General features: G+C 53.6%; 1 protein-coding gene across 1 annotated transcript in view; it reads left to right on the top strand.

Moving 5' to 3' along the window:
* PPIF (peptidylprolyl isomerase F) overlaps positions 1-10,955 on the top strand; it is an 860,147-nt gene extending 849,192 nt beyond the window's left edge. Inside the window, exons 2-7 of the mRNA XM_050803547.1 lie at positions 3,311-3,593; positions 5,037-5,067; positions 5,618-5,706; positions 7,440-7,536; positions 8,566-8,641; positions 9,951-10,955. Of these exons, the coding sequence (XP_050659504.1) occupies positions 3,399-3,593; positions 5,037-5,067; positions 5,618-5,706; positions 7,440-7,536; positions 8,566-8,641; positions 9,951-10,086 (624 nt within the window). The 5' untranslated portion in view covers positions 3,311-3,398 and the 3' untranslated portion in view covers positions 10,087-10,955. The remainder of the gene's footprint in view (positions 1-3,310; positions 3,594-5,036; positions 5,068-5,617; positions 5,707-7,439; positions 7,537-8,565; positions 8,642-9,950) is intronic.
* The last annotated feature ends 2,475 nt before the right edge of the window (positions 10,956-13,430 follow it).

Below are 13,430 nucleotides of genomic sequence, written 5' to 3'. Positions count from 1 at the left end.
GGTGAAGCTCAGGGCTCAGAACACAGTAGGTGCTCTGAAATCATGTCTGCTGAGTGAACTTTGCAGAAAAGGCCATGGGGAGAGTGAAGAAAGGGTCTGACCACAGTCCTGGTACTGCCCAGCTGCGTGGCCTGGGGCCATTCCCCATCCGTCTCTGAGTTTCATTCCTCTCACCTGTATAGTGGAAATCAGAGCTTACAAACTATTGGTCCAGAGTCCTCATCTAGTTTGGATATGTTGTTTACAGTTCATTCAGTGTTTAATTTTATTTTAAAATTCATTTCAAACATTTGAAAACTAGATTTCTATAAAACTTAAAGTCTTCAGCTTTTATTGAAAGATGAGAAAACCTGGGTGGCCTGTGTGGACCCATAGTCCTATATACAACAATTGGCTGGCCTGGGCAGCAGCTAACTCTTTACCTGGGACATCCATTAGCTATTTGGCTACAGTGCCACCTCCCCTCACTCCCTACATCCTTACCAGCTTGCACCACTCATGTGTATCACCTGCCTGGCCCCCACAGGCATCTGAGTTTGCAACCCCTGAATGAGATTCTCAGCTTAGCACAAACTGATTTTTCTATGGCTTTGTGAGGCCTAGAGGTGGTATTACAGGATCCCTAGGTGACAAAACCCATCAGCACCTTGGATAAAAAACTAGGTGAGCTGAGCGGAGAGAAACACTGCTATTTCTGAGGATGACAGTCTGTAAATAGCCTCGGAGCCAGGTGAGTGCTAACACCTGCCTGATGTCACCTGGGCCTGGAGCCCTCAAGGGCTGGGCACGTGTTCAGCTCATGGCTTAGCCTATGAACTTTCCTTCTTCCTAATACCACTGAGAATAGCACAGGAAGGGATGACATCATAGCTAAGCCTTTGGGGAAGGTAGGCTTTTCTCTGGCTCAGACCGGAGGTAGTGATGACGTTTGCTTTTCCAAAGAGAGTGGAAGGAGTAACATGAACGAAAGAAGCTGGTTCCCAGTCCAGAGTCCTAAGCATGGAATCTTTGCACTACTGATGACTCCCCAGTGCTATCCAACAATGTCAGACCTCAGCCAGGCCGTCAGAGCCCTCTGCGATTAGGTCCCCAAAGGCCTTTCAGCTCATGCTCACTATTAAACCACCTCCCTAGGCCCTGAGTGCCACAGCCCCCTGGCCAACCCCACGGTTTCTATCTTACTGTGTTGTCTGCCCAGGCTTATCTCTCCTGCCTCCTCACCCTGTCCCAAGGATCAGCTTCATGGTGAGAGTGAGAAGGGTTTGACATGCAATAACCCTGATTGTGAAGTCAGACAGACTGGTCCCAGCTCCAACAGCCTGCCCTTGGGCAATTCACTCCCCAGGCCTGGTTTCCCCATCTGCAAAACAGAGCTGCCTCTTAGACAGAGTTCACAGCTGGGAAAGGGTTCTGAGAACTGAAGTGGTCAAGTGAATGAAGGCAGCATTCCCCTGGAGTGGGGCTGCTCACGCTTCATCAGGATGGAGCGTAAACTGAGTTCCCCTAGGAGCAGGCTTGAGAAACAACAGGGTACGCTGAGCCACCCGCTGTGGCTGAAGGTCCTGTGAGCTCAGGGCCTGGAATTGGCCGCAGGGAAGCCTGGGGCCTTAAGGAAGCTTCATGACAAGGCACATGGCGTGATTCCTCTGCTCTCAAATCAGGTTGCACTGGTAGAGGAGGGTCTGGGACATGTGCTGAGGGCTCAAGTGGGCTCCCCACTCAGGCCTGCTCACCTCAGGGCACAGTCATGAGAAAGGAGGGGCTGCTCCTCAGGGCAGAGTGAGGCCCCTTTCTGGGCTGGGACCTAGAATGCATCCCACCTGGGCTTCGCTGGGTCCCTAGGCCCCTCCTAGGCCAGGAATCAGAGAAGGGGGCTATGAACTTCCAGAAGCCAAGCTAGCCAAACTTCCAGAGGCCAAGCCAGCATTCTTATGAAGCTAGGACACTGCTCTGACCTCGTGAATTTGCTTGGCTGGCATTTTGCTGCCCGACCTATTCCCATGAGCCCATTCAGAATCTGGGGCAGGTCAGTCCAGAGCTGGTCCCTGCTCAAGCCCACCTGCCTCCAAGGCTCAGCCCCACCCCTTTCTCTGGCCACTCAGGGCTCTGAGACCACTGCTCTCTGAATCCCAAACCCTGAGAAAGACAGTCCAGACTGTATCCATCACAGATGCCCACAGGCACAGTACTTAGTTGACAAATCCATCTCTCTCTAGTTCATTTTATCCTAAGAACAGACCTGAGACAAAAGCAGAATGAGGAGCATGATCACACCCTTACCCTCCAGATGGGAAACTGAGGCCCAGAGAGGCCTGGAGCACTGGCGCAAGCTGGCAGCAGGACTCTAGGGCTCCCCAGCCCTAGCCAGTGCCTTCCTGTGTCCAGGCCTCAGCTTCCCCTGGGGACAGTGCTAGTGTTGGGCCAGATGCCCTCTCAAGTCCCTGCTTGGCATCCATTTATTGCAGGCCTCCCACCACCTTGCAGTGAGGGTGGCTCTTGCTGCTGGGAAGCCCACTCTCAGCACATGGGGCTTAAATGCTCCTGCTGTGGGTCTCCCCACTAAGTCCCCTCACGGGGTGCATGCTGATGGGAGGGGGCAGGTGGCTGCCCTGGCTGGCCGGGTACGGGGGCTGTCAGTGTGGGTCCTAGGAGGAGGGATCAGAACCAGTCCTGGGGAGGGCTGGGGGCCTGGAAGGAGCATGATGAGCCCAGGCTGCGTTTTCAGTCTTGCTGGAAGCAGGTCTGGTCCCTAGAAATAACTAGACACAGGCCCAGGCCGGGACAAGCAGGCTAGGGGGCATCATGGGAGGTGTCTCAGCTTATCTCCTCCCTCTTGCGCCTCTGGCTCACTAATCCCGCCTCTCATCTCACCTTTCTCTAACCCTCTAGGACTGCAGGACCTAGGGCAGCAGGGAAGCTTATTTGGCCTGAGCCTTACCTATAAAGGGCCCTGAGCCTTACCTATAAAGGGCTCAAAGGTAGACTTTTGTTATTATATTCAAATTGCAACGTGTAGATGCTCATATTTTTGAGTTAATTACGTTTTAGCAGTTTTTCCTTTTTAAGAAAAGTCTGCTGGTACCTTAATAAACATGGAATCAGCATCCTTTTGCCGGGTGGTGTCTGTTCTCCGGGTCTCTGGGCCTGGAGGCGGGAGTGTTCCAAAGCATTTCACGCCCGGCGGCCCCACCGGCTGGCTGCGCTGCGCGCTGCGGCCGGCAGGGGTCGCCCACGGACAGGCCCGGAGGAGGCGGGACAAGGGCGGGGCCGCAAACCTGGCCAGGCCAATAAAGGCTGCGGCGCGCGGCTGCGCGGGACTCGGCCTTCTGGGCGCGCGCGACCTCTTTTTCAGAGTTGTGTGTTCTCCCTGCCCGTTTCCCGCCCGACCCTCGCCCGCGATGCTGGCGCTGCGCTGCGGCCCCCGGTGGCTCGGCCTGCTCTCCGTGCCGCGCTCCGTGCCGCTGCGACTCCCCGCGGCCCGCGCCTGCAGCAAGGGGGCCGGCGACCCGTCTTCTTCCTCCTCCTCCGGGAACCCGCTCGTGTACCTGGACGTGGGCGCCGACGGGCAGCCGCTCGGCCGCGTGGTGCTGGAGGTGAGATCGCTCGCAGGGCCGGCCTGGGCGCGAGACACGGGCCCGGGGAGAGCCCTGGGCTTTGGGCGGCGCGGTGCCGGGCGCGCTGGGTGACCTTGGGCCTCCCCCTGCCGGGCTCTGGGCCTCAGTTTCCCCATTTTGAGAATGGGCGTCAGAATGGCTTCTTCCGGCCTCGGAGCACTGGAGCCGGGGAGACGGGAGGGAGGGCACGTGTGGAGGAGAAAGCTCAAGGTCAGATCGCAGAGAGGGAGGGCCCAGCACCCCTGGGCCGGCCCCGGGACGAGAGAGGGGCTCCAGGAGTTTTCTGGGGCTGAGCCTAGATCCGGAGCTCTGAGGTGGGTGTCGGGGGGCTTGGGGTGAGCGTTGTGGCCCGGCGGGTGCTCACGTGGCGGCCCTTGCACAACGCGGAGCGCGCCCTGGCCCCGACCCCGCCCCCGCGGTCGGGCTCACACTCGTGGTGCTGGGAAATGGAGCGAGAAGTGGTTTCCAGCAGCAGTGCGGGCCCAGTAGGCCTCGGGCCCGGCCACCTGGTGGACCCCAGAATGCCCCTCCTGCGAGCTGGGACACATTCAGAGGCAGTGTGCCCGGAACCTTGCCCTGCCACCGTCCTTGGGAGTCACACTCAGCACCTGCCCAAACTCTTTGGGTCTTTTATAAAGCAAAGTAAGAAACAGTCATCAGGGTAACTTTAGAGGGAAAGCCCTAGTGGAGCCTTCAGCCCGGCCTCACATTGACAGCAGAGGTCAGTTCGTGTTGACTGGCCCTTTTCTCAGGGAGCCCTTGGTATTTCTTTTTCAGTCTCAGTTTCTTCTGGAAAATAGGGACACCCTTCCTGCTTCCATTTGGTTCAAGGGTGGGTCTTGCAGCTTCGAGGCTAGAGGCTGGCTGGGATGGGGCTTCAGCCTTCCCTCCCCACACCCTCATGCCTCTCCCTGGGCCTCAGTTTCCCAACCCCGAATGGAGGAGCCTTAGACCCACTCTCTTGTCCCTGAATTTCTGATGCTTTGGGCCCAGCTGTAGGAGCACTGCCCCTCCCTGGGAGCATGCCTTTCCCTGGGCCTCAGTTTACCATCCCCAAATCGAAGAGCTGGTCTGGCTCCTACCTTAGACCCACTTTCTTGCCCGAGTTTCTGATGCTTTGGGCCCAGCTGTGGGAGCAGTGCCAGCTGTGTCCACAGAAGTAGGCCAAGATAGCATTGTCATCTCTTCTGACAGATTAGGAAACCAAGGCCACCTCCTCCAGCCTTGGGTTCAGGAAATGGCTCCCAGAAATGATAGAGCTGCCACCTACGCGGGTTGGCAATAATGGGAATGGAATGTCCACGTGCTTCTTCCTCAGCCTCCTTGGCCGCTGTGGGGGTGGGTGGGCGGGTGCTGAGAGACATCCACCTTCACCTGTCTCTCCAATGACCACCCACTTTTGTCCCTCTTCTCCCCCAACAGCTGAAGGCAGATGTCGTCCCAAAGACAGCTGGTAAGACAGGGCGTGGGGCCTTGTGAGATGGGAAGGGGGCCAGGCAGGGCAAGGTGGGTGGCGTAGTGAGAAGAATTGGGGCTCAGAGACCCCTGACGAATGGGAGCTCCATGTGTGGCTCAGCCACTGGGTGCCCTGGGGCAGCTCTTCCCATCCCTCTCTGGGCCTCAACGTTGGCTCTGCCCTCCTCTCTCATAGTAGCTGGGAGCCTCAGAGCCGGTGGAAGGCACACGTAAATTTCCCAGAGACTTCCCCACTCCTGGTCCCCAATGAGGCAGGGTGGTGCGCACATAGCCCTTGAGTCGCTGCCCTGCTGGTGCCAGCACAGCCATGAGCCTGTACTCTTGTCACAGTGCTCAGGTACTGAGGTCAGGGAAGGGGAGTGACTTGTCCAGTTACATAGCGAGTTGGGCAGAGCAGACCCAAGAGGTGCCAAGGTCTTTATCCCCCTGGTCACTGCTGGGGATGTAGCAGGGATTTTGGCTGGAATGGGTATGACCCGGGAATTGGGGCCTGGCCGTGTTAACCTGTGTCTCCCTTCGACCCTCAGAGAACTTCAGAGCCCTGTGCACTGGTGAGAAGGGCTTTGGCTACAAAGGCTCCACCTTCCACAGGGTGATCCCTTCCTTCATGTGCCAGGTAACGTGGTTTCCTTTTCTGTAAGGGGGGATGAGAGCAGGAGCTGCCTCGTGGGTGTGTGAAGATGCCTGGCATGAGGAAGGTGTTGAGCAGGGCAGCTGCAGTTGCTCTGTTGGTCAGGCTGCCCCCCCTGCATTAGCCCTGTATCCAGGCTTCACTGCACATGGAAGTCCAGCCCCAACCCATTGCCATTCCAGGCCAGTGGCAGGCCCTGCCCAGGGGACTGGGAGGTGGAGTCTATCAAGGCAGAGCTGGGTTGGGGGATGGATGTGCTGGGGGTGGCCCTGAAGGCTTTGAAGAACCAGCATATTCCAGTGGTCTCTGACCTTGTCCCCTGCATGCCCCTGAGCACTGGTGTGGGAGATAAGAGGGGGAGAGGGAGAAGCGGCGGAGGTGGAGGAGGAAGACGGGTCCAGGGCAGGAACACACATGCCAGGACTTGGAGCTTCCCTTCCCAGAGAAAGGCATTATTCTCGGTGAAATGAATGTTTTTCAGTCATGTGCCACGCTCGGTTTTCGCAAGCATTGGTATTGCTGTGTCAGAGGTTTGGGGGTAGGTGTTGCAGCAGGAGCTTCCCGGGGGTCAGGACCCAGGTGGTACTGGGGCTGGTCCTCTATTAGCACAGATCTTCAAGATCAGGGATTGGGTATCCTAGGCAGGCAGAGCCTGGAGGCAGCGACATGGCTGTCATGACCTCTTTTAAGACCTTTCTGCCTGAAATTCTCTCCCCATTCCCTCTACCCTGACCCAGTGACTGTCATCGTATCATGCTAAGGGGCGGTGGGTTGGGGCTGGACGTCTGTGTGTGGTGAGGCCTGGATATGGGGTGAACACAGGGACGGCAGGCCTGGCCCAGCCCTGAGGCTGATGGTAAAGCAGGAGCTGAGGTGGAAGTCCTGAGCCAGGCTGGGGACTTCAGAGCTGGAGGGCTCCCTGGCACAAGGCGGTGGCACTGGGAGTCCAGGCCAGGGTCCTGAGTTATCCGTTGGGAGGGATATCAATTAGCGAGCACCTAATTAACACCTGTGGATGCTTCAGCTGGTCAGTTCCCTCTCTCACCCAAGGATCCCATCTCAGGAAAACAGCAGCCAGCCATGGCCTGGGCTGGGCAGCACTAGGCATAGGGGCTGCTACCGGGCTCTTCTGGCCATGGGTGCCCCATGCAGGTTTGGCCAGGGCTGCCTGGGCCTTAGCTGAGGCCTGAGGAAGGATGCCAGCCCTGGGCAGACTCTGTCCTGGGTCTGCAAGGGTTGGGGAAGCTGCTGGGCTGGGTAAGGGGCAGTGCGGGGACAGTGAGGGGACCTGGCATGGGGAGCTGGTCTGGACCAGCTGCTGGTGCTCCCACAGACTAGACACAGGAACTGCGGGGCCTCTGGCCTCTTCCTTGTTGCCCTCCAGGAGGAGTGGGTTAAATTCTGGGTCACTAAGTATCATCTCTGAATGGCCATTAGGTCCTTTGAAGATTACCTAAAAATTTGCTCAGACAAAAAGTAAGTCATTTGGAAACAAAGGTAGTTACTGTGACAAAAGATATTTAAGTTTAGTCTTTTTTTTTTCTTTTTTTGCTTATTTTTCTTATTATTAGTTCTAATTTTATTGGATGTTTATTGACCGCTTTACCTGAGGGGCACCAACTGGGTGGGCTTGGGTGGGCTGAGGCCGCTGCCAGTGTCGGGGCTGTGGCCCCCGTCTGCTCCATGGCAGCCACTCAGAAGGTGCTGTGTGCTCACAGGCGGGCGACTTCACCAACCACAATGGCACAGGCGGGAAATCCATCTACGGAAGCCGCTTTCCTGACGAGAACTTCACACTGAAGCACGTGGGGCCGGGTGAGTGGGGGCCGCCTCTAGGGTGAGTGTCCCCACAGCTCTGACCTGGCCTGGAAGCCCCAGCAGGCCCTGAGAAGCCACATGTGGTCACCGCCCAGTATCTGATGAGGCCCTTCCTCCCTGCGGCACTGCAGGCCGTCTCAGCATTTCTGGCTTGTTGAGTTTCCCTAGAGTTTTCTCGTCTCTCAGATTAAAAAGCAGGGTTTCCTTTGGGAACTTTGCGGAAGAACCTTTAAGCAGAATGGAGGCCTTGGCCACCTCCCTGTCTGTCCTCTGAGTTTCGGGTTGGAAATTCTAGGACACTTAGAATTGTTGCAGAATGGTCCGGGCACGGTGGCTCACGCCTATAATCTCAGCACTTTGGGAGGCTGAGGCGGGTGGATCACGAGGTCAGGAGATCAAGACCATCCTGGCTAACATGGTGAAACTCCGTCTCTACCAAAAACACAAAAATGAGCCGGGTGTGGTGGCGGGTGCCTGTAGTCCCAGCTACTCGGGAGGCTGAGACAGGAGATTGGCGTGAATCTGGGAGGCAGAGCTTGCAGTGAGCCGAGATCACGCCACTGCACTCCAGCTTGGGCGACAGAGCGAGACTCCATCTCAAAAAAAACATTGTTGCAGAAAAAAAGAATTGTTGCAAGATTTAAAATCTTGCTTAGACAAAAAGCAAATTGTTTGGAAGCCAGGGTGGTTATTGTGGCAGCATCTTGTCACCTATAAGACCCAAAGTGGTAGGTGGAGAAGTCTGGAGGTCAGGGCCTGGGGTCCTGTCCCGGGTCCCGCCCCAGCCCTACCACTGAGAGCTTCCACAAGGCCCTGTCCTCTCAGGCCACCCCACTGAGAACTAGCGGACAGCAAAGGCAGACACACCCTGGGGGGCTGGTATCGGGCCCTGGTTCTCCTCTTCTGGGTCCCAGGATCTGCAGACTCGAATGTCCCTGGTGTGGTTTGCACCGTCTGCCCTTTCTAATGTCCTCCCCGGCAGGTGCCTCCAGGGGCAGCCTGGCTCAGCTCTGCTGGTTTTTGCAGGTGTCCTGTCCATGGCTAATGCTGGTCCTAACACCAATGGCTCCCAGTTCTTCATCTGCACCATAAAGACAGACTGGTGAGTTCCCTGCCCCAGGCCCTCTGGGAATGTGGGCAGCCTTGCAGCTGGAGGAGGATTTGTGCACTTTTAGGGGCAGGCAGTTTACAGCCAGGCCATCTGCTCTGGAACAGTGGCCCTCTCCCAGGCTGTGTGTTTGTATGAGAAAGAGAAAGTTAGTGGAAGGATCAAAGGAGAATCGCAGTTGTTCCTGCAATTCTGTCATGGTTTGGGTTCCCATTGTTGCTGTCATCTGGAATTTTCTCCGTGTATTCTGCTCACACGCACACACGAAAGGGTTTCTCTACCAGATACATCTGGGAAATGTTGCAAAACATTATGAGGCTTCAGGAGGGACTGAGTAGAAGCCCACTTGTGTGGTTTTAACCTGGAGTTTCCCAGGCTTGTCTTGACCATGGGCTGAGCCTTGGCAATGCTGCAGCAGACATTTGGATATCAGCAGATTTCCAAATGAAGCCCCTGTATTATCATAGCCTGCAGATAGCCACAGGCCTGTAAGGGCCCTGTTTTCAATGCCCATGGATTTTAGGGATGTCTCTTTCCTGGTACATTTTCCTCTAAGGGATAAATTTCTCTGGCCAGAGTCCCATGTCGTAGCCCTGGGGCACCTGCTGATGAGCTGGCTGGGAGCTGACTTGGTAAAGCCCATTTCCAAGAATTTTAGGGAGACCTAGGTGGGGCGGACACTAGAAGTGTCCAGCCTCCAAGCCTAAGAGATGTGGCCGGCAGGGCTGGGCAGGTCCTTGCTGGCTCAGCCTGCTCTTTGCTCCTTCATGGGACCCCAGTGGATCCTGCAGTTCTGCTCTTGGCTGAAACCATGCCAGCTTCGCCGGAGCTGAACTGAGCCGCCTTTTACATTATTGGACTCTCTTGAGTTGAGAGCTGCCCAGGACTCTGCAGTTTCACCACCCTTGTTCCTTTGGCTCTTGACTCATCATTCATGACCGTTAACGTGGTTCCATTTGTCTGGACTTCTTCTTTCTTCAGAGCATTTCATTATCCTGTTACCTCCCTGTGCAGAACAAAGAATAAATCCACTTTTAATAGATGGAGTTACCAGGATTCAGGCTACGTGACCTGAGGCAAGGTCACAACATGAGTGGCAGAATGTGTCCTGGAAGCCAGGCATTCTCTGGGGTGTATCTGGGGCGCTCAACAAGGCTTGATTGAGCTTTGGTGGTAGATCCAGGTATTACGTGGGGATTCCTTGCAGAATTGCTGTTTTCGGTAACTAATTCCATGACCGGGGCCATGGCATTGGATGACATTGCACTACACTGTTGCTCACCCGGGTCACCCGTCCTCACAGGTTGGATGGCAAGCATGTTGTGTTTGGTCACGTCAAAGAGGGCATGGATGTCGTGAAGAAAATAGAATCTTTCGGCTCTAAGAGTGGGAAGACATCCAAGAAGATTGTCATCACAGACTGTGGCCAGTTGAGCTAATCTGTGGCCATGGTGCTGGGATGGTGGCAGCTGCAAATGTCCATGCACCCAGATGGCTGCCTTGGCTCTCAGCCAAGGTGCCCAAAATGATATCTGTGCCCACTCCACCATCATGGTGTGCCTGAGGAAGGCTGCTCAGGGATGTCGGACCTCGGCCAGGACCCACCACACTGCCTCCTAATACCCACCCTTCCTCACGACCTCATTTCTAGGCATCTTTGTGGACATGATGTCACCCCTCATCAAGCATTGCCTGTGATTGCCCAACCCAGATTCATCTGTGCCTTGGACATGGTGGTGGTGATGGGTTAGCATCCAAGTGAAGGTCTTTTCCTTGACCAAGGGGGACAGTCAGTTTTGCAAAAGGACTCTAATACCTGTTTAATGTTGTCTTCCTAATTGGGATAATTTAGTTAACAAGATTGACTAGAAGTGAAGCTGCAACACTAACTTCCCCATGCTGTGGTGTGACCTGAGTTGGTGACACAGACCACAGACCCCAGAGCTTGGCTTTTGAAACACAACTCAGGGCTTTTGTGAAGGTTCCCTCGGCTGAGATCTTTCCTCCTGGTTACTGTGAAGCCCGCTGGTTTGCTGCTGTCATTTCTGAGGAGGGCCTATGGGGGTAGGAGCAGTTGAACCTGGGAACAAACCTCACTTGAGCTGTGCCTAGACAATGTGAATTCCTGTGTTGCTAACAGAAGTGGCCTGTAAGCTCCTGTGCTCTGGAGGGAAGCATTTCCTGGTAGGCTTTGATTTTTCTGTGTGTTAAAGAAATTCAATCTACTGATGATGTATTATACATAAAACATTTCTGGAACATGTATTTGTGTTCACCTTAAATGTGAAAATAAATCCTATTTTCTATGAAAGACTGGTACCTGGTTTCTGGAAGAGGGATCTGTAACTTGGAGCTGATCTTTACTGAGCTTGCCGTGGCGGGTGCCATGCTCAGGACGTTCATGTGGACGGTTTCATGTCATCATGCTGGCAACTTGTCCTCCCTGCCTTAGAAATGAGGCTCATACAAGCGACCTTAGCACCCACAGCCTGTGCCATGAGCACTGGCTTCACCCTGAATCCCAGCTCCTCCCCTTAGTGACCCCGAGTCTCAGTTTCCCTCAGCTGCATAAGGAGGCAATATAGTTTGAATATTTGTCCCCAGCCAAATCTCATGTTGAACTGTAATCCCCGGTGCTGGAGGTGGGACATAGTGCGAGGTGTTTGGATCATGGGGACGGGTCTCATGGCTTGGTGCTGTTTTCTTGATAGTGAGTTATTTCAAGATCTGGTCATTTAAAGTGTGTGGCACCTCCCCCTGCCCCCCTCTTGCTCCTGCTTTCCCTATGTGACATGCCTAATCCCCCTTCACCTTGTGCCATGGTCATAAGCTTCCTGAGGCCTCCCTGGAAGCCAAGCAGGTGCCAACACCATGCTTCCTGTACATCCTGCAGAACCATAAGCCAATTAAACCTTTTCAATAATAAATTACTCAGTCTTAAGATTTCTTTATAGCAATACAAGAATCCTAACACAGGGTAACAATAAGGCCCACCTCATAGGGTGGTGATCCACATGAAGTGCATAACACAGTGCGTGGTGCATCTTCCTAAGCAGAGTGACAAGGATGATGACCTTTCCCCTGTCAGGGTCTTAGGGTCTTAGGAAAGAGGAGGGATGCCAGAGCAAAGGAGCCTCCATCATCTGAGGTTAGGAGTGGACTTCCTAGGATAAGCCAGTTCCATTTGGAGTTGACTTCTAGGTGTTTCTGAATTCACAGGGAAGGCAGGATTGGAGGTAAGAGCTTCCCTAGGTAGACAGGGCCGTGGCGTGGTCAGGCAGTTGAGTGGTTGGTCAGGCAGGCATTCTCAGAGGAAATTTGGGCTCTTTTGGGAGCATCTAACAGAATTATTTCTCACTGGGGTTCCCTGAGTGAGGTTATGTGCAGTCTCAGGTTGATGGAGTTACTCTGAGGTCATGGTGGCTGGGTTCGGGTCATTTGGAGTCGTGGAGAGTTTCGTGAAGTCAGTTTCAGTAGGACTAGTAGTCTTCAAACAATTATCAAGAGCCTTAGGGGTCCTCAAAGCAGACAAGGAGGACATAAGGAGCATGGGCCCCTGAACCCCATTTGCAGTCATAGATGCCCTCCATTTATGTTGGGGTTCTACAAAGGATTTCATTTGAAGAATGGGATCTTGAGCCAAATCATAATTAGTAATTTCTCACCCAGTCCAATACTTTACAGATGGGTAAACTGAGACCCTCAGAGGGATTATGATTGCCCCATGTGACCCTGTGAGTCAACTGGCAAAACAGGGGCTAGAATCCAGCGTTTCTGGCAGTCTGCAGGGATTTCTGTTGGGGGCCTTCGAGAATGCACAGGTGCCTTCGGGAACATATTGCCAAAGGTCCTCAGGCCACACATTCAGAGCACAATTGATACCTGAGGTCAAAGCCCACAGCTTCACTCCCTCTGGAGTTTCCTCTTTGGGGTCTTATGTTTAGTCACTGTGTGTGTCCTTCTTGCTGAGGAGTGTGTGTTTGTGTGTATCTGTGTGTGTGTGTCTGTGTGTGTGTATCTCCACCCAGAGGAGTCTAAGGTGAGGTGAGGGTGCAGCAAACATGCAGGAATCTCCTAAAAACCAAGTTCCCTGAAAGCAGGGCCATTCCCTGTGCTTCTCATTCCCTGAGCTCCCTGCACAAAGGCCTGAGCCTAGTCATATTTCTTGCATAAAGCAAGAACATAAGTAACATACAAATAAAATATTGGCTTGTTTATGGCCAGTGAGCACTCAATACCTCATGCATAAATGAGGCAGTGAATCTTACACGTGCACTCATAGATGTAATCATAAGTGGTGCCATGTACACGATTTTTAAAAAAAATCTGAAACATCAATTTTATTTTCTGCTATGTGATAGCTTTTCAAAATGATTTCATTGAGGTATAATTTACATAGAATAAAACTTCAAGTGTACACATCAATGACTTTTGATAAAAGTATATACTAGTAATAACTATCACCAAATTAAGATACTATCACCAAATTAAGAATGTTTCCATCTTTCCAGAAAGTTCTCTCCGTGCCCCTTCCCAGGCAGCCACTGGATTTTATCCCTGTAATTTTGCCCGTTCTAGAACTTTGTAGAAATGGTATCGAGCAGGGTTCACTTTTATGTCTGGCTTCTCCAGCGTGGCACGTGTGAGAATGTGTGAGACTCCAATATGCTTCTGGGTTCTAAAGGATCTTGCTCCATGAAAAGGAATTTCTTAAAGTTTTCCTAGGTCTGGGAAGGCCTAAAGCAATGCTTCTAGGGATCACAGAGTGCCAGTAAATCATGCA

The sequence above is a fragment of the Macaca thibetana genome, chromosome 9, assembly GCF_024542745.1.
Source record: "Macaca thibetana thibetana isolate TM-01 chromosome 9, ASM2454274v1, whole genome shotgun sequence".
NCBI classification, from domain to species: domain Eukaryota; kingdom Metazoa; phylum Chordata; class Mammalia; order Primates; family Cercopithecidae; genus Macaca; species Macaca thibetana.
Note: the sequence above shows the minus strand (reverse complement) of the source record. Positions and strands in the feature narration are given on the sequence as shown.